Here is a 19,738-nt window from a genome sequence, read left to right on the forward strand (position 1 = left end):
GCGGTGGAGGTGTTAGATGATGTCATGATGATGGTCTGGAGTTCCTCACATGAGTTCATGATCATCTCCTGCTCGTCAGCGGAGCAGAAAGAGGCTCTTTCTGTCACTTCATCTGCATCGTACTGTTAGAACATCATGTTTCTGTGATCGACGCTTCCTCCTTCTGAAGTAGGACGGGCACGCCACCGATCCTGATGACTGAAGTCTGGTTCTAGTCTGGTTCTAGTGAACGAGACTGTTTGAGCGGATCAGCCTTTGAGGAACCGAGATAGCCTGACTTCAACCATCGGGTTCATTGGAGCTGCTAACAGGACATCTGATCCACTTAGTGGAACCACGTACGAGGAACGAGGCCCTGGTCTGATGGTTCCTCTGTAACAACTATGAAACTATTCACATTGAAGTTCATCAAACCTGGAGGAGAAGTGATGAACTGAGCAGCAGACATTAGTCTGTTAGTTAATATGCTCTATTTGATGAATGGAGTCTGGAACCAGAAACAACCTGCGTGTGTTTGTGACAGCATCAGCAGTCAGCTGCTGGAAGATAGCTTAGCATGTTAGCCATGCTGGCTGGAGTTCAGCTAACATTAGCTACTTTAACCGTTAGTATCCTGCTACCTTACCCGTTAGCATGCTGCTACTTTACCTGTTAGCATCCTGCTACTTTATCCATTAGCATCCTGCTACTTTAGCCATTAGCATCCTGCTACTTTAGCCATTAGCATATTGCTACTTTAACCATTAGCATCCTGCTACTTTAACCATTAGCATCTTGCTACTTTACTCATTAGCATGCTGCAACTTTATCCATTAGCATCTTGCTACTTTACTCATTAGCATGCTGCTACTTTACTCATTAGCATCCTGCTACTTTACCTATTAGCATCCTGCTACTTTACTCATTAGCATGCTGCTACTTTAACCATTAGCATCCTGCTACTTTAACCATTAGCATCCTGCTACTTCAACCATTAGCATCCTGCTACTTTAACCATTAGCATCTTGCTACTTTACTCATTAGCATGCTGCTACTTTAACCATTAGCATCCTGCTACTTTACCTATTAGCATCCTGGCTCTCTGCTCTATCCCAGCTGGACTGATGGTACTCTGGAGGCTCACGTCAACAAGTTAGCTCGGAAGCCTCCGTTAGGTGACTGAACTTCACCGCAGACAGTCCAGAAACTAACCCGGGCCAGAACGGGTAAGTGCAGCGTAGCTTGGTGAACATGAGCCAGTGGCCTGTCCGTTAGCCCCGTCAGAAGACAGCTGACAGTCTGCTGTCAGTTAGCCTGTTAGCTCTGTTAGCTCCTTTAGCTCCGTCAGAAGACAGCTGACAGTCTGCTGTCAGTTAGCCTGTTAGCTCTGTTAGCTCCGTCAGGAGACAGCTGACAGTCTGCTGTCAGTTAGCCTGTTAGCTCCGCTAGCTCCAGCTGCAGATCAGCGTCTCTTTCTGCAGATCGGCCGGGAAGTACCAGCTCTGTACCGGGTCCACTCCGGTTATTCTCGTGTTTTCTGTGGTGTGTCGGTCCTACCGTTCATGGCCTCAACAGCTGTTGACACCGGACACCGGTCTGTGGACATGCGCTGTTAGCGGCCATGCTGTCTGGTTCTAAACTGGGACCGGAGGCGGAGCTGGGGGAGGGGGGGGATGTATACAAGTGATGTAATGGTTTAGTTATTATTAACATACAAGATATTGATCATGTTTACATATTGTTAACATACAAGATTCATGATTCTTTGATCAGATAGTTCTGGATTCCGTTTGAATAAGTTCTTGAACGGATCTTTTGGTTCAGAAAAAATTCCAAATTTGAAAAGTTTGACTTCTTTTCTTAAACTACAAAACAGGTTTTTGTAGTACGACTTCTATCTTTCTTTAAATTAAGGTACAAAACGTTTTGGTATCAGTGATATCGACAAAAGTATTAAAACAAATGAAAAACACTGACAGAGAGAATTGTTAAAATTGTAACTTTATTTTGACATGATACAACTTTTCTATTGCAGTCTGACTCATCTTCCTCACCCTCCTCATCCTCAGAGGTATTTACAGGCACATTTACACATTGTTGGCAAACTGTACAGTCAGTAGAAAAGCAATCTGTGCTTCATCACATCTGATCCAGGAGTCACTTTATACAAACCCTTTAAAGTTTTTATTCCCTTGTAGAAAAAACGTTTCAGTAACAAATAGAGCTCGACCAATCAGAGCTGAGGATCTGTTTCATCATGTCCCAGAAGATTAAAAAACTGTACAGAGATCAGGAGGTCAAACTAGGACCTTCTGTCACCATTAAAACAAATCATCATCATCATCATCAGACACATGCAAAATTGTAATCTGATCAGTGAACTATAACTATCGAAAACAAGCAACACAGAGGAGAGATTAAAGATTAAACAGAGAGAATCATCAGAAACACTAGAAGAAGAAAAGTACAGAAGATCATTCAACAAGCGTCTCATTTTATACCAAAATCTGTCAGACAGGAAGTCTGTCTACTTATTGCCTGATGGGACCAGTATCAGTCAGAGTCCATTTACACTAAAGAACATAGGTCTCAAAGGGGTCCAGGAGAGTCCAGGAAGTATCCTGTCAAGAGTCCAGAAGAGTCCAGGAAGTATCCTGTCAGGAGTCCAGAAGAGTCCAGGAAGTATCCTGTCAGGAGTCCAGGAGAGTCCAGGAAGTATCCTGTCAAGAGTCCAGAAGAGTCCAGGAAGTATCCTGTCAAGAGTCCAGAAGAGTCCAGGAAGTATCCTGTCAGGAGTCCAGGAGAGTCCAGGAAGTATCCTGTCAAGAGTCCAGGAGAGTCCAGGAAGTATCCTGTCAAGAGTCCAGAAGAGTCCAGGAAGTATCCTGTCAAGAGTCCAGGAGAGTCCAGGAAGTATCCTGTCAGGAGTCCAGGAGAGTCCAGGAAGTATCCTGTCAAGAGTCCAGGAGAGTCCAGGAAGTATCCTGTCAAGAGTCCAGAAGAGTCCAGGAAGTATCCTGTCAAGAGTCCAGGAGAGTCCAGGAAGTATCCTGTCTCGCAGAGCTGCATGAAGCCTGTTAAAACTCTGCATCTTCACTTTGTGACACAAACAGCTGAAACAACAAAGTGTTGCAGAGAGACTCCAAACCTCAGAGTCCTCGGCGACGTCATCACATCAATAAACTGGTTATTGATTGATTTATACAGTCAAACGTTAACACAGATAATATCTTCACATGTCGCCCAAATGTCTTTGTTCATAAAAAAACACCTTTGTCTTTTTTTTAAATGTTATTGCTTTCTATTACATCATAACGTCTCAGGCTGGAGAGTCGATATCAGAGTCGATATCAGAGCTAATGGAACGTGAAGCATCAGCTCACTAAAACACCCTACCTTTGTTTTTTGGTGTGTATTATGGGATGTTCAGCTTCACAATAATCAGTGAGAAACAAAGAGTTAACCCTTGACTTTGGCTACAATCTCAACTCAATCTAGTAAAAGAGTTGTGATTGTGTTTGTCAAACTAGCATAGCATTAGCATAATGCTATGCTAGCTGGACACCCAGTCATACTCAGGCTGTCTGGGTATTTGTAGATGATTAAGTTGTTGTTTTCCCTCCCTGGTTCAATAAGAGTTACACATTTAAATGAGTTTATGTTCCCATCATGCACTGGGACACTCGATCAATAAGGCGGCTGTAAGAACAGACAGACAGCGCCATCTAGCTGCATGAAGGCACAGCTGGAATAAATAGGTATAAATAGGACTGACAGTATGTACATGTAATAAGTTAGTAAAGAGCAAACAAACGGACGTTAAACATTTCAGATTGTTTCAGAAGGATTCTTGTTCTTAGTTCTTATTTCTGTTTCTACTCTCATGCTAAACAAGCATCACTGCTGTGTGCTGATTCAGCACTTGTTACACTGATATTAATGTAAAACCTGAATCCTGGCGAGTCAACGTGGACTAAACCTGGACCTGAGGAAGACTGAACCAGTGTGGGTCGGGTCCTGAGGGAACACTCAGAATCCTGCTGGTTTCAGTAGTAAAAGCTAAAAATACTGTCAATACAAAACATCAGCAGGCAAGTAATCACTACATGTGACCAGTATTAACTATTGTAATTGTGCATTCTGACTCCACACAGACAGCCGAACCGCAGGGTACTCTGGGAAATGTAGTGCAAGGCAGCAGGTGATGATGAAACTCTCTGATTGGTTCGATTGTCGGGTCGGTCTAAAGCCGGGTTCAGGTTTAGTTTGAGTGAAGCACTCTAGAGAACCAGGATCTCCTGAGTCTGAGTGTAAACAAACACACACACACACACACACACACACACACACACACACAGCAGGAAGACAATGTTAACAGTAGAATGATTTCCAGACATCCAACAGGAAGCTTGTCTTAGTGTCTTCAGGGTTACGGGGTCAGAGGTCAGAGGTCATCAGAGGTCAGTGACCTTGTTCTCCACCAGGGCGGCGACCTGCTGCAGCCGATAGGCCAACTGCATCTTCTGACCTGAAGCGTCCTCCTCCAGAGACATGATGATCTGACAGACAGGTGGATACAGAGACTCATTACTGTATCATTATGTGATTATTGAAGTGTGTGTGTCTGTGTGTGCGTGTGCGTGTGCGCGTGTGTGTGTGTGTGTGTGTTACCTGGTCATAATATTTGTTGATGTACTTGTAGAGTTCATGAAGAGCAACAACACTGTTCATCTCTGAGGCAAAACTCTGCAGACAAGAACACAATATTGAGTTAATATTGTTCATACGTAAATACACACACATACACATACATGTATATACTGTATATGTATGTGTATACATATACAGTATATATATATATTACATATGTATATATAAAATCTGTATCTCAGTCTGTTTACTGACCCCAGACAGTTCAGTCAGAGTGGAGTTCATCTCCTGATAACAGCCTGACGCAGCGCTGTGGATATCACTGTAATACCTACACACACACACACACACACACACACACACACACACACACACACACACACACACACACACACACACACACACACACACACACAGTTCATCACATTGGTGTAATGTGTTCACAGAAACAATCATTATTTACATATTTACAGTGTTGGTAAAGCTTGTGTCTGACTGTAACTGTAATGCAGTGAGAGTGTTTCTGTGTGGTGAGTGTAAAGCTGTGAGCCTGTTGTTCCTCATCATGGCTGTTTAACACAGAGCTACATGCGACAGGAAGCTGTCTCACCTCTCTACCAGCTGTTTGTATCGGGGGATCTCTCTGGCGTACAGCAGCTTGTTGACAGGAGAATCCTGATTGGACGGAAAGTTACAATGTTGTCATATGACTGAACCACAGATCTTATCAGAGTAGACAGACAGACAGACAGACAGACAGACAGACAGACAGACAGACAGACAGACAGACAGACAGACAGACAGACAGGTCGTACCCGTCCCACTTTGTGCTCCGAGGTGGTGCAGGAGTCGATGAAGGTCTGAGCGATGACAGACAGGACGGCGTCGATGCTGTCGGTGACCTGAACGTCCAAAACAAACTGAGGGTTCTTCAGGATGTTCACCCAGAACCTGAGCGGGAGACTGCAGAGAGATAGACAGGTCAGAGCGACAGACAGGTCAGAGAGACAGACAAGTGTGCAGGTGTGCCTCTCACCTGTTGGTCTTCCAGATGTGGACGGTCTCGGGGTCGTCGATGCCGTGTTTCTCCGCCATGTCGTCCAGGAAGTCAAAGAAAAATCTGACAGCGATCGGAGGAGGACGCTTCGTACTGAGGATCGCCACGAAGACATCGTCCACGAACTTCTGCAGGGTCCCCTACAAAGAGACAGACAGGTAGAGAGTCAGACAGGTAGATAAAGGGACAGGCAGAGTCAGACAGGTAGAGAGACAGACAGGTAGAGAGACAGACAGGTAGAGAGACAGACAGGTAGAGAGACAGACAGGTAGAGAGTCAGACAGGTAGAGAGTCAGACAGGTAGAGAGACAGACAGGTAGAGAGACAGACAGGTAGAGAGTCAGACAGGTAGAGAGTCAGACAGGTAGAGAGACAGACAGGTAGAGAGTCAGACAGGTAGAGAGTCAGACAGGTAGAGAGTCAGACAGGTAGAGAATCAGACAGGTAGAGAGTCAGACAGGTAGAGAGACAGACAGGTAGAGAGTCAGACAGGTAGAGAGTCAGAGAGGTAGAGAGACAGACAGGTAGAGAATCAGACAGGTAGAGAGTCAGACAGGTAGAGAGACAGACAGGTAGAGAGTCAGACAGGTAGAGAGTCAGAGAGGTAGAGAGACAGACAGGTAGAGAATCAGACAGGTAGAGAGACAGACAGGTAGAGAGTCAGAGAGGTAGAGAGTCAGACAGGTAGAGAATCAGACAGGTAGAGAATCAGACAGGTAGAGAGACAGACAGGTAGAGAGTCAGAGAGGTAGAGAGTCAGACAGGTAGAGAATCAGACAGGTAGAGAATCAGACAGGTAGAGAGACAGACAGGTAGAGAGTCAGAGAGGTAGAGAGTCAGAGAGGTAGAGAGACAGAGAGGTAGAGAGACAGAGAGGTAGAGAGACAGACAGGTAGATAAAGGGACAGGTAGAGAGACAGACAGGTAGAGAGTCAGACAGGTAGAGAGTCAGAGAGGTAGAGAGACAGAAAGGTAGAGAGTCAGAGAGGTAGAGAGTCAGACAGGTAGAGAATCAGACAGGTAGAGAATCAGACAGGTAGAGAGACAGACAGGTAGAGAGTCAGAGAGGTAGAGAGTCAGAGAGGTAGAGAGTCAGACAGGTAGAGAATCAGACAGGTAGAGAGTCAGACAGGTAGAGAGACAGACAGGTAGAGAGTCAGACAGGTAGAGAGTCAGAGAGGTAGAGAGACAGACAGGTAGAGAATCAGACAGGTAGAGAGACAGACAGGTAGAGAGTCAGAGAGGTAGAGAGTCAGACAGGTAGAGAATCAGACAGGTAGAGAATCAGACAGGTAGAGAGACAGACAGGTAGAGAGTCAGACAGGTAGAGAGTCAGAGAGGTAGAGAGACAGAGAGGTAGAGAGACAGAGAGGTAGAGAGACAGACAGGTAGATAAAGGGACAGGTAGAGAGACAGACAGGTAGAGAGTCAGACAGGTAGAGAGTCAGAGAGGTAGAGAGACAGACAGGTAGAGAGTCAGACAGGTAGAGAATCAGACAGGTAGAGAATCAGACAGGTAGAGAGACAGACAGGTAGAGAGTCAGAGAGGTAGAGAGTCAGACAGGTAGAGAATCAGACAGGTAGAGAGACAGACAGGTAGAGAGTCAGAGAGGTAGAGAGTCAGACAGGTAGAGAATCAGACAGGTAGAGAATCAGACAGGTAGAGAGACAGACAGGTAGAGAGTCAGAGAGGTAGAGAGTCAGACAGGTAGAGAATCAGACAGGTAGAGAATCAGACAGGTAGAGAGTCAGACAGGTAGATAAAGGGACAGGTAGAGAGACAGACAGGTAGAGAGTCAGACAGGTAGAGAGACAGAGAGGTAGAGAGACAGACAGGTAGATAAAGGGACAGGTAGAGAGACAGACAGGTAGAGAGTCAGACAGGTAGAGAGACAGAGAGGTAGAGAGACAGACAGGTAGAGAGTCAGACAGGTAGAGAGTCAGAGAGGTAGAGAGACAGACAGGTAGAGAGTCAGACAGGTAGAGAGACAGACAGGTAGAGAGACAGACAGGTAGAGAGACAGACAGGTAGAGAGTCAGATAGGTAGAGAGTCAGAGAGGTAGAGAGACAGACAGGTAGAGAGTCAGAGAGGTAGAGAGACAGACCGGTAGATAAAGGGACAGGTAGAGAGACAGACAGGTAGAGAGTCAGACAGGTAGAGAGACAGACAGGTAGAGAGACAGACAGGTAGAGAGACAGACAGGTAGAGAGTCAGACAGGTAGAGAGACAGACAGGTAGAGAGTCAGACAGGTAGAGAGTCAGAGAGGTAGAGAGACAGACAGGTAGAGAGACAGACAGGTAGATAAAGGGACAGGTAGAGAGACAGACAGGTAGAGAGTCAGACAGGTAGAGAGTCAGACAGGTAGAGAGACAGACAGGTAGAGAGACAGACAGGTAGAGAGACAGACAGGTAGAGAGTCAGACAGGTAGAGAGTCAGAGAGGTAGAGAGACAGACAGGTAGAGAGTCAGAGAGGTAGAGAGACAGACAGGTAGAGAGACAGACAGGTAGATAAAGGGACAGGTAGAGAGACAGACAGGTAGAGAGTCAGACAGGTAGAGAGACAGACAGGTAGAGAGTCAGACAGGTAGAGAGACAGACAGGTAGAGAGACAGACAGGTAGAGAGACAGACAGGTAGAGAGTCAGACAGGTAGAGAGTCAGAGAGGTAGAGAGACAGACAGGTAGAGAGTCAGAGAGGTAGAGAGACAGACCGGTAGATAAAGGGACAGGTAGAGAGACAGACAGGTAGAGAGTCAGACAGGTAGAGAGACAGACAGGTAGAGAGACAGACAGGTAGAGAGACAGACAGGTAGAGAGTCAGACAGGTAGAGAGTCAGACAGGTAGAGAGACAGACAGGTAGAGAGTCAGACAGGTAGAGAGTCAGAGAGGTAGAGAGACAGACAGGTAGAGAGACAGACAGGTAGATAAAGGGACAGGTAGAGAGACAGACAGGTAGAGAGTCAGACAGGTAGAGAGTCAGACAGGTAGAGAGACAGACAGGTAGAGAGTCAGAGAGGTAGAGAGTCAGACAGGTAGAGAGACAGACAGGTAGAGAGACAGACAGGTAGAGAGTCAGAGAGGTAGCCACACACACACACACACACACACACACACACACACACAGGTAGACATACAGGTGTGTTACCTTCATGGACAGCAGGCGGGTCAGGTAGATCTCAGGTATGGCCTTGGCTCTCTCTCTCTCCCTCATGCTGCTCTTTCTGTGTTTTGGGATCTCTGGATCTTCGCTGCTCTTCACCAGGTGCCACAGACGAAGCCCCTCCTCCTCCTCGCCCTCCAGCATTGGAGTTTCTACACCAACCACACACAGGTTGTTCAGGTGTGTCTGCTTTTAATAGTTTAGTCCAAATCTAAAAGTTTAACTTCAAACTGGTTCTTATATTTGACCCTTCATTTATTTAACTGACTGACTACATGACGAAGCTCAGGTCTGGTTCTCTCTGTTCTAGATGTGTTGTGGATGTTCTCCATGTTCTGTGAGAAGAGTTGTGTTCTTACTTTCTCCAGTCTGGAAGACCTGGTTGACTCCACCTGAACTCTGAGAACGAGGAATCAGAGCGACTGTTGCTCCATCTGGAACCTGAGGAACGAGAAAGGAGATTATGGGTTGTAAACAGAGAACATGAGGAGAACATGAGAAGAACATGAGGAGAACATGAGGAGAACACAAGGAGAACACAAGGAGAACACGAGGAGAACAGGAGGAGAACAGGAGGAGAACACAAGGACAACACGAGGAGAACACGAGGACAACACGAGGAGAACACGAGGACAACACGAGGAAAACACGAGGGGAACACGAGGAGAACACGAGGAGAACACGAGGACAACACGAGGAAAACACGAGGGGAACACGAGGAGAACACGAGGGGAACACGAGGAGAACACGAGGACAACACGAGGAAAACACGAGGGGAACACGAGGAGAACACGAGAGGAACATGAGGAGAACATGAGGACGTGAAGCTGCCCTGTGATTCGTCCGTCGTTACCTTGTAGTGCTGCAGAGTGTTGACTCGTTTCCAACGACCTTGAACCACTGCTGTGACATCATCATCTGACAGGGTCAGGTGACCCGCTTGACCTGAACGCCACTCTGTCAATACAGGAATACAGGTCAGTATGAGCTGTCAATCAAACCGCACAGGTGAGACAGGTAGGTGTGTGTGTGCGTACCCAGGTCCAGACTATCTGCTGCTGGTCTCTGAGTGAACGGAGCTCCTCTGTAGACCTGATCCAGGATCTTATCCTTTACCTGCTCACAGACAAACCGGTGAGAGTTAGACAGGTAAGAGACAGACAGACAGGTAGGTGAGAGGCAGAGACAGGTGCCTACCTGTGTGATAGTGTCGGTGTCAAGCACTTTAACAGGACAAGGGTGAACCTCGACTCCATTCTTTACCAACACCATCAGAGTCTGAGAGAGAGAGACAGGTACAGAAGTGAGACAGGTACAAGAGAGAGAGAGACAGGTATGGAGAGAGACACAGGTAAAGAAGTGAGACAGGAGAGAGACACAGGTACAGAAGTGAGACAGGTACGGAGAGAGAGACAGGTACATAAGGTAAGACAGGTAAGGAGAGAGAGACAGGTACAATGAGAGATAAACAGGTACATAAGTGAGACAGGTGAGTAGGGAGAGTGAGACAGTCGTTACCATAGAGCAGTACTCGATGTCCTCTCTCAGCAGGTGGCTGTCGTTCAGCGTTCGTTTAGCTTTTCCTGTCACAGAGTCAACCGGACCTTTATCCACCTGGTACTTTATGGCTCTGTAGAGCATGAAGAGAGGCTCACCCGCCACCTCCTGACAGACAGACAGGTGAGGGGGAGACAGGTTAGTGTTAGAGAGAGAGAGAGAGAGAGAGAGAGAGAGAGAGAGAGAGAGAGACAGATCAGCACTAACCTTGAGGAAGGAGTAGAGGCAGATCGACATCCAGTTGGTCAACATCTTCTCTACAACCGTCTCTGTCCTGAAACACAGACAGACAGACAGACAGACAGACAGACAGACAGACAGGCAGACTCATCAGTTACAGGTTAGAACAGCAGCTCTTTCCAGCTGACAGTCTGGAGACCCTAAAGGGGCCAAGTGATCTGGATCCCCAGTGCTAGAACACAGCAGGACCTGGCCCTGAAGGGATGAGGGTTCTCAAAGCCACCTGCTGAAGGTTCACAGTGCTCATCATGATGCTAACCCAAGAACTAAAGAGGAAGGCCTTTCAGCATGGACCAGCAAACATGAGGATCAGGATCAGGACTGCTGACCTGGACTGGTAATCTGGGGGTCTGGAGGAGAACGCAGGGTTAAGGACTCGGAGGAAGACTCTCTAGGTATCACCTGAGATGCTAAAGACTCTGGACATTGTGGTGGTCTCTGGTAGACCAGGGTGGTGGTTTTTAATCAATTACTAACTTATCAACTTGTTTATCCTCCCAGACTCCCAGAACTTTGGCTTCAGGAGAAGTGATGCGGATTCTGTGCCAGTCCATAGGTCCAGGACCAGCACAGAATCCACAGAAGGATTCTGTATCTGCGGCACATTTCAAGTCATTAAACACGAATCACCTGTTTATAGTTGACACATTTCACAGATAAGGTGAGTTTGTTTTACGTACCGGCGCAGCATGAGTTTGGGGTTCTTGGCGACGTACTGCTGAACCAGGTCCTGCAGCAGACTCTTCATCACCTCGGTGAAATACTCCAGTTTGTCGTGCAGGGCGATGGTGAGAAGACTGGCAACGTAACCCCGGTCTCTCTGAGAGAACCCCTGCTGGGCCTCCAGAGTGTGGATGAACTGAGAGACGGAGACAGAACACACCGTCAGCTGCCAGTCCGGCAGGTTCCCCCCCCCCCCCCCCCCGAGACCAGAGGTTCCATCAGCCTCGCATGACAGTGTCACATGGCAGCGTCACATGGCAGCGTCACATGACACATAACGTCACATGGCAGCATCACATGACACATGATAATGTCACATGACAGCGTCACATGACCCATGACAGCATCACATGACAGCATCACATGACAGCATCACATGACAGCGTCACATGACAGCGTCACATGACAGCATCACATGACAGCATCACATGACAGCGTCACATGACAGCATCACATGACAGCATCACATGGCAGCGTCACATGAGACATGATAACGTCACATGGCAGCATCACATGACACATGATAACGTCACATGACAGCGTCACATGACCCACCCTGGTGAGGAAGAGTCTGTTGTTGAGCAGGTTGTTGAGCTGCTGGAGGCCCTGCTCCACAGTCTGCCTCCTGGACTCTGGCAGGTCCAGCTGGCGGCTCAGCGGCGCCACCTGTTGACCCGGGAAGAAGACTCTCTCTGCATACGTCCTGTAGTCCAGCAGGGGGAGTCCTGGTCCTCCTACATCACTGCTCAGGTCCATCATCTCTGTCATCAGGTCTAAAAGCAGAAGAAGAAGACGTTCACGCCGCTCTGTCCAAGTTAGAAACTCTGAAAGGTTGTTGGTTCGACTCCTGCTGGACCCAAACTCACCAGGACGGACTTTTAATGTGTGAGTGGGTCAAGGAAGTTCTCAGGTGGAATAAATAGAGGGAAGATTGGCTAAATGGAAACGGCTAAAGCCACAGATGTCTTACAGATTCATGACTCTGGTCTTTAATAATCTGGCCTGCATGGAACCACCTAAAGGCCTCACACACCGGCTACAGGACCTCTTAGTGGACTTCTGGCTGCATTGGGTCCCTCAGAGTGGACTGCTTTTACCAAACGAGCAGGGGGGACAGGGTCTGGGACACATAGGTTACTGTTTGTCCAGAGGTTTCTCACAGGTCCAGGTGGTTTGATGAGATGTAGCAAACTATTTTATCTCATTTAGGGAACCAGATTCAGGACAGACCAGGTCTGTGGAGGACAGGAAGCCCTTCCTGTTTTCATCTCTTTGGGTGGATTTTATATTCATGAAAAGAATAAACAATATGGATGATTTCATTTTAAAGTGGTTATATAAAGATAAAATGTGACCCTTAAGATTAATATTCCTCAATGTTTCAGGTTTGACGAGTCAATAGATTCCAGACCAGAGACGAGTCTCCAGAGACCTCCTGTTCGGACTTGATGCTGTATAAATACTGTGAGGTGAACTGAATGTGTGTGTACCGGTGAACTCTTTGCGACATTGATCTCCAACGTTGATCTCCAGAGTTTCCAACTGCAGCAAAACCTTTTTGTAGTCTCTGAGAGCCTGTTTACTCTTCCTCCTGCACACAAACACACAAACAAGTTAGTAATCAAGTCTTCCTCCTACACAGTATTTCAGGACCCTGATACCCTGCAGGGGCCCCAAGACCACATCCATACACCTGGTGAAGGTGTGGGGGGCGAGTGAGATGCCTGGGCCCCATTCAAGACCAGTATCTGGACATAGGGATCCTTGAGGCCCACAAGAACAGCCTGCTATACCGTCGGCATGGTTAACATCCTGTATTTTAGTCCCCTCAGGGTCCAAAACTGGCCCGAATCCCGTCCCACTTCTGGATAAGACAACATGGGGAATCAAACCCTGATAGGGGACTTCACCAGGAGAGTGGAGAGCTGCAGCCAACCTTGTCGCAGGAGGGGAGCCAAGAAACTTTGATTGTTGAAACCACCCAGGCCTGTGGGATCAGGACCGAGGCGAGTGCTGGGGGGGCCCCTCAGATCCCCCTGACTCCAGGTGGACTTAACTCCGACAGACAGACAGGTATCTACCTGTACATGAGGATGATGACCAGCACTGACAGGATGATGACAGCTGCTCCCGCCCCCAAACCAATCTGAACAGCCAATGGGACGACAGACAGAGAGTCACTATCGTACTGAACCAAACCCAGGTCCACCCGCAGGTTCCCCATGAACACCTGAGACAGACGGGCAGAGAGAGAGAGACACATATCAAAACCATAAGAATAGAATTAATAATTATATTAATAATAATAATAAACAACATTATTAACTAGAACGTTTCGCAAGAAATGTTGACAGTTTGGCTGCTACTGGCCGAAGACGTCGCAATATGTATATATATATATATACATATATATATATATATATATACACACGCTAATATTACCAGTAGTATCATTGAGGTTCAATTGAGATATCGCTTCTCTCTTTTCTGCATTTTGGATTCAGCTACTGTCTGTGTGTGTTAAACTGCACTAATGAGCTCATATCTCATATAAACACCTGACTTCATCGTGACTTCATGAGAACTGTGCCAGCTGTCAGAATGCCCATGTGGCTCAATAAAGTGCAGCGTTTTGTCTACGTTTTAAACTAGAGTTCAGTGGGTTTTTTTGCTCTCTTCACGCCAAAACTCCATTCAAGTGAATGGAGAAATGTTGCTCCGTTTTTCGCGTTTTCCGGGAAAACCGCTGAGCGAATCTCTGAGAAAAGTCATAGCACACCATTACCGATCAGGCCGCACGTTTTTTCGTGTTGTTAACGCTGTGTGAGGAGAAGCGCGTCAACGTTTTTGCACGAAAGAAACAATAAGCCCGCAGGATTACAGTCACAATGAAACATACTAATAAAGTGTTACCTGGAGACTGGGCAGCTCGTTGCTGTCCTCTACACTCATTGGTTGGATCTCTGGAGGTTCACAGTACAGGTGAGTGTTGTCCAGAGTTTTCACGTCACACTCCTGATCTCCAAGTCGAGCCGTCACTTCCTGTCTGGAGATGGCTCTGGTCAGGTCCAGACCCTAAGGGTCGCCACGGAAACACAGAGCTCAGACATGTTTGATTTGTTATCGGAGAACCACAGAGAACCAAGGAGAACCAAGGAGAACCACAGAGAACCAAGGAGAACAAAGAGAGTTTTACCTCCACAGCAATCACTCCTCCGGGTTTAAACCGATACGGGACGTCTGGAGCTTCTCTGTTCAGAGGAAACAACTCTGGGTTCGGATAATACGTGAAGCTTTTACCCTGAGAGACAGACATGCAGAGAGAGAGAGACAGGTGTCTATCAGAACCAGCAATAACCCCTCCTCTTGATCAGAGAGAGAGACAGGCAGAGAGACAGACAGGTACCTTGATGCTTTCATAGTGGACTCTGACGTTGTCCAGCTGGAACCAGACGCCCTTCACTTTGACCTCTGGGGTCACTTTGGGAGTCGGACAGGTCATCTGAGAGGAAGACAGGACGGAGCAGGGCTCTGACACCTGAGAGACAGACAAGTAGACAGGGAGAGACATGAGAGACAGACAGGTGGACAGAGAGACAGGAGAGACAGACAGGTGAAAAGACATACAGGTGGACAGGGACAGAGAGATATGAGAGACAGACAGGTGGACAGAGAGACATGAGAGACAGGAGAGACAGACAGGCGAGACAGACATTAGTCAGGATGTCCTGACCACTCTCCTCTCTGATTGGTTGATCTCACCGTTGTCATGGTGCTGTTGAAGACCAGCTGCTTGGCAGTGAGCAGAGCCAATCGTCTTCTCCGCTTCACCCTCTGGACCTCCAGAGGCTCCACCCACACCGATATGATTGGCTGCTGCACAACGCCCAGGTTCTTGCCCGTCACCATGATGACACGCCCCCCTCTGAGGACAGGAAGTAATCACCTGATTAAAACGTAATGACTATTGACTATTGATTATTGGTTATCAGTTCTTAGATTATTGATTATTAGTGATCAGGTTCTTAGATTATTGATTATTGGTTATCAGTTCTTAGATTATTGATTATTAGTGATCAGGTTCTTAGATTATTGATTATTAGTGATCAGGTTCTTAGATTATTGATTATTAGTGATCAGTTCTTAGATTATTGATTATTAGTGATCAGGTTCTTAGATTATTGATTATTAGTGATCAGGTTCTTAGATTATTGATTATTGGTTATCAGTTCTTAGATTATTGATTATTAGTGATCAGGTTCTTAGATTATTGATTATCAGTTCTTAGATTATTGATTATTAGTGATCAGTTCTTAGATTATTGATTATTAGTGATCAGGTTCTTAGATTATTGATTATTAGTGATCAGTTCTTAGATTATTGATTATTGGTGATCAGGTTCTTAGATTATTGATTATTAGTGATCAGGTTCTTAGATTATTGATTATTAGTGATCAGTTCTTAGATTATTGATTATTAGTGATCAGTTCTTAGATTATTGATTATTAGTGATCAGTTCTTAGATTATTGATTATTAGTGATCAGTTCTTAGATTATTGATTATTGGTGATCAGGTTCTTAGATGATTGATTATTGGTTATCAGTTCTTAGATTATTGATTATTAGTGATCAGTTCTTAGATGATTGATTATTGGTTATCAGTTCTTAGATTATTGATTATTAGTGATCAGGTTCTTAGATTATTGATTATTGGTGATCAGGTTCTTAGATTATAGATTATTGGTGATCAGGTTCTTAGATGATTGATTATTGGTGATCAGGTTCTTAGATGATTGATTATTGGTGATCAGTTCTTAGATGATTGATTATTGGTGATCAGGTTCTTAGATGATTGATTATTAGTGATCAGTTCTTAGATTATTGATTATTAGTGATCAGTTCTTAGATTATTGATTATTAGTGATCAGTTCTTAGATTATTGATTATTAGTGATCAGTTCTTAGATTATTGATTATTGGTGATCAGGTTCTTAGATGATTGATTATTGGTTATCAGTTCTTAGATTATTGATTATTAGTGATCAGTTCTTAGATGATTGATTATTGGTTATCAGTTCTTAGATTATTGATTATTAGTGATCAGGTTCTTAGATTATTGATTATTGGTGATCAGGTTCTTAGATTATAGATTATTGGTGATCAGGTTCTTAGATGATTGATTATTGGTGATCAGGTTCTTAGATGATTGATTATTGGTGATCAGTTCTTAGATGATTGATTATTGGTGATCAGGTTCTTAGATGATTGATTATTGGTGATCAGGTTCTTAGATGATTGATTATTGGTGATCTGGTTCTTAGATTATAGATTATTGGTGATCAGGTTCTTAGATGATTGATTATTGGTGATCAGGTTCTTAGATGATTGATTATTGGTGATCAGGTTCTTAGATGATTGATTATTGGTGATCAGGTTCTTAGATGATTGATTATTAGTGATCAGTTCTTAGATGATTGATTATTGGTGATCAGGTTCTTAGATTATTGATTATTGGTGATCAGGTTCTTAGATGATTGATTATTAGTGATCAGGTTCTTAGATTATTGATTATTAGTGATCAGGTTCTTAGATGATTGATTAATAGTGATCAGGTTCTTAGATTATTGATTATTGGTGATCAGGTTCTTAGATGATTGATTAATAGTGATCAGGTTCTTAGATGATTGATTATTAGTGATCAGGTTCTTAGATGATTGATTATTAGTGATCAGGTTCTTAGATTATTGATTATTGGTGATCAGTTCTTAGATGATTGATTATTGGTGATCAGGTTCTTAGATTATTGATTATTGGTGATCAGGTTCTTAGATTATTGATTATTAGTGATCAGGTTCTTAGATTATTGGTTATGAGTTCTTAGATGATTGATTATTAGTGATCAGGATCTTAGATGATTGATTAATAGTGATCAGGATCTTAGATGATTGATTAATAGTGATCAGGTTCTTAGATTATTGATTATTGGTGATCAGGTTCTTAGATTATTGATTATTGGTGATCAGGTTCTTAGATTATTGATTATTAGTGATCAGGTTCTTAGATGATTGATTAATAGTGATCAGGTTCTTAGATGATTGATTAATAGTGATCAGGTTCTTAGATTATTGATTATTAGTGATCAGGTTCTTAGATTATTGATTATTGGTGATCAGGTTCTTAGATGATTGATTAATAGTGATCAGGTTCTTAGATTATTGATTATTGGTGATCAGGTTCTTAGATGATTGATTAATAGTGATCAGGTTCTTAGATGATTGATTATTAGTGATCAGGTTCTTAGATGATTGATTAATAGTGATCAGGTTCTTAGATGATTGATTATTGGTGATCAGTTCTTAGATGATTGATTATTGGTGATCAGGTTCTTAGATTATTGATTATTGGTGATCAGGTTCTTAGATTATTGATTATTAGTGATCAGGTTCTTAGATTATTGATTATTGGTTATGAGTTCTTAGATGATTGATTATTAGTGATCAGGTTCTTAGATGATTGATTATTGGTGATCAGTTCTTACTCGTAGAAGCTCTCTGCAGGTGAGGCGTCCGTGATGACCGGGTTGTCAAGGTAACGGAAGGTAACCTTGGTAACTGTTTTCTCCGCTTTACCGAACAGAACCCGAAGTTTGACCTCTTTAGTCTGATTACTGGGACCAGTCTGACACACTAACTGGGAGTCAGTGACCTCCTCCACACTGAGAGAAGACAAGGAGAGGGAACAAGGATTCAAGGAGAGGAAATTAGCAATCACGGAGAGGGTACAAGGAGAGGAGGAGACGACAGAAAGAGAGGAAACAAGAAGAGAAAAAAAAAATGTTCACTTGTCAATCAGATTTTTCAGCAGGTGGAAGTATACAGTACAGTTTAAAGTCAATCCATTCAACTGTGGTGGTAGTATTAGCAGAAGTAGTAGTATTAGTATTAGTAACAGTAGTAGCAGTAGTACTAGCAGTAGTATTAGTAGTGGCAGTAGTACTAGTAGCAGTAATATTAGTAGTAGTAGTCAAAGTCAAAGTCAGCTTTATTGTCAATTTCTCAATATGTACCGAACATAGAGTTGAAAAAACGTTTCTCTCCAGTCCAACATATAAAGTGAATCCAGATAATAAAGTGCAAACAGATAGAAAAAACATTTGAGACAACATATAAAACTATCATTCTGTATTTAGCAGACATGGGGGGTCTTAAAGAGAGGAGGGAGAGAGTTCAGCTTCCTAACAGGCTGCTGGACGAAGCTGTTTGAGAGTCTGGTGGTGCGAGCACGAGGCTCCGGTATCTTCTCCCAGAGGGCCGGAGGCTGAAGAGACTGTGTGAGGGGCGGCTGGAGTCGCGCACAATCATGGTCACTTTGCGGTTCAGGCGGGTGTCATATATGTCCTGCAGGGAGGGGAGTGAGGGGAGTGAGGCACCAATGATCCTTCCAGCTGTGTTCTCTATGCGCTGCAGGGCTTTCCTGTTGTAGTCTCACACAGTGGTACAGTTTGCCAGGATGCTCTCAATGGGGCCTCGGTAAAAAGTGCACATGAAGGGTGGGGGGGTTCTTGCCTTCTTCAGTTTGCGGAGAAAGTAGAGGCGGCTCTGGGCTTTCTTTGTCAGTGATGTTGTGTTGGCTGAAGGGCTGCAACTAATGATTATTTTAATAATCGATTAGTAGTGGTAGTATTAGTAGCAGTAGTACTAGTAGCAGTTGTATTAGTAGTAGTGGTAGCAGTGGTAGCCGTCAGGGCCTGCAAAACCTTCTCTGCCTAAACAGAATCACAAAGTTAGAGCTATTTGATAATTTAATCATTTTTCTTAAATACACTACATGTATTATAATTTATATAAATATTTCCCCATTATCTTATGTTCTCATTGCACAGCTACTGTGCTCCTCAGCTGCTCTGCTTCAGTGCAGCTTGTTTTAAGTAGAGCTTTGATCCAATCAGAGTTCACCTCTGTGTCTCTAGGTAGAAGAGAGGCCCCAGGCCTGCAGACTCACCAGTGAATCCATGTGCAGGTTAAGTGAATGGGGACGATGTTGTTGATCGTCATAGTGTTCAACCAATCAGATCTTTAGTTTGACATGTTGGGCGTATTCTTTGACGTGTCAGAGCTGCTAGCTGGCCTACAGCTACGTGATTGGTCAGTGGGCTAGCGTGACATGTTGGGCGGTGACGATCCCAACATCTGCTGCCTCTGTGGAGCGACATGTTCAGCCTCAAACGCATTAAAACGTGTTCAAGAAACACAACTGAGGAGGCTCGACTGTCTTCACTAGCGTCCATGAATCCAGAAGAACTTCTGACTGGAACTAAAACACACGGATGTGCTGAACAACGTGAGATTAAACTCTTTATTAACAAAGAA

At 44.7% G+C, this 19,738-nt stretch overlaps 1 protein-coding gene across 2 annotated transcripts in view; it reads right to left on the bottom strand.

Moving 5' to 3' along the window:
- Positions 1-4,144: 4,144 nt before the first annotated feature.
- Positions 4,145-19,738, bottom strand: part of plxnb3 (plexin B3) — a 70,023-nt gene continuing 54,429 nt past the window's right edge. Inside the window, exons 19-41 of one of the 2 annotated variants that reach the window (XM_079176526.1) lie at positions 17,908-18,084; positions 15,133-15,295; positions 14,777-14,908; positions 14,567-14,671; positions 14,284-14,445; positions 13,452-13,600; positions 12,861-12,961; positions 11,926-12,143; positions 11,328-11,506; positions 10,615-10,681; positions 10,369-10,515; positions 10,048-10,128; positions 9,888-9,966; positions 9,704-9,807; positions 9,210-9,291; positions 8,836-9,002; positions 5,666-5,826; positions 5,445-5,592; positions 5,240-5,304; positions 4,885-4,960; positions 4,651-4,725; positions 4,449-4,538; positions 4,145-4,283 (exon numbers count right to left, since the gene is read on the bottom strand). In XM_079176526.1, coding sequence (XP_079032652.1) covers positions 4,260-4,283; positions 4,449-4,538; positions 4,651-4,725; positions 4,885-4,960; positions 5,240-5,304; positions 5,445-5,592; positions 5,666-5,826; positions 8,836-9,002; positions 9,210-9,291; positions 9,704-9,807; positions 9,888-9,966; positions 10,048-10,128; positions 10,369-10,515; positions 10,615-10,681; positions 11,328-11,506; positions 11,926-12,143; positions 12,861-12,961; positions 13,452-13,600; positions 14,284-14,445; positions 14,567-14,671; positions 14,777-14,908; positions 15,133-15,295; positions 17,908-18,084 — 2,752 coding nt within the window. In that variant the 3' untranslated portion in view covers positions 4,145-4,259. Of the gene's footprint in view, positions 4,284-4,401; positions 4,539-4,650; positions 4,726-4,884; positions 4,961-5,239; positions 5,305-5,444; positions 5,593-5,665; positions 5,827-8,835; positions 9,003-9,209; positions 9,292-9,703; positions 9,808-9,887; positions 9,967-10,047; positions 10,129-10,368; positions 10,516-10,614; positions 10,682-11,327; positions 11,507-11,925; positions 12,144-12,860; positions 12,962-13,451; positions 13,601-14,283; positions 14,446-14,566; positions 14,672-14,776; positions 14,909-15,132; positions 15,296-17,907; positions 18,085-19,738 lie in introns of those variants that run through there. The other variant, XM_079176527.1, reaches the window with a different exon arrangement.

This window comes from Pholis gunnellus (assembly GCF_910591455.1).
Source record: "Pholis gunnellus genome assembly, chromosome: 2".
In the NCBI taxonomy this organism is placed as follows: domain Eukaryota; kingdom Metazoa; phylum Chordata; class Actinopteri; order Perciformes; family Pholidae; genus Pholis; species Pholis gunnellus.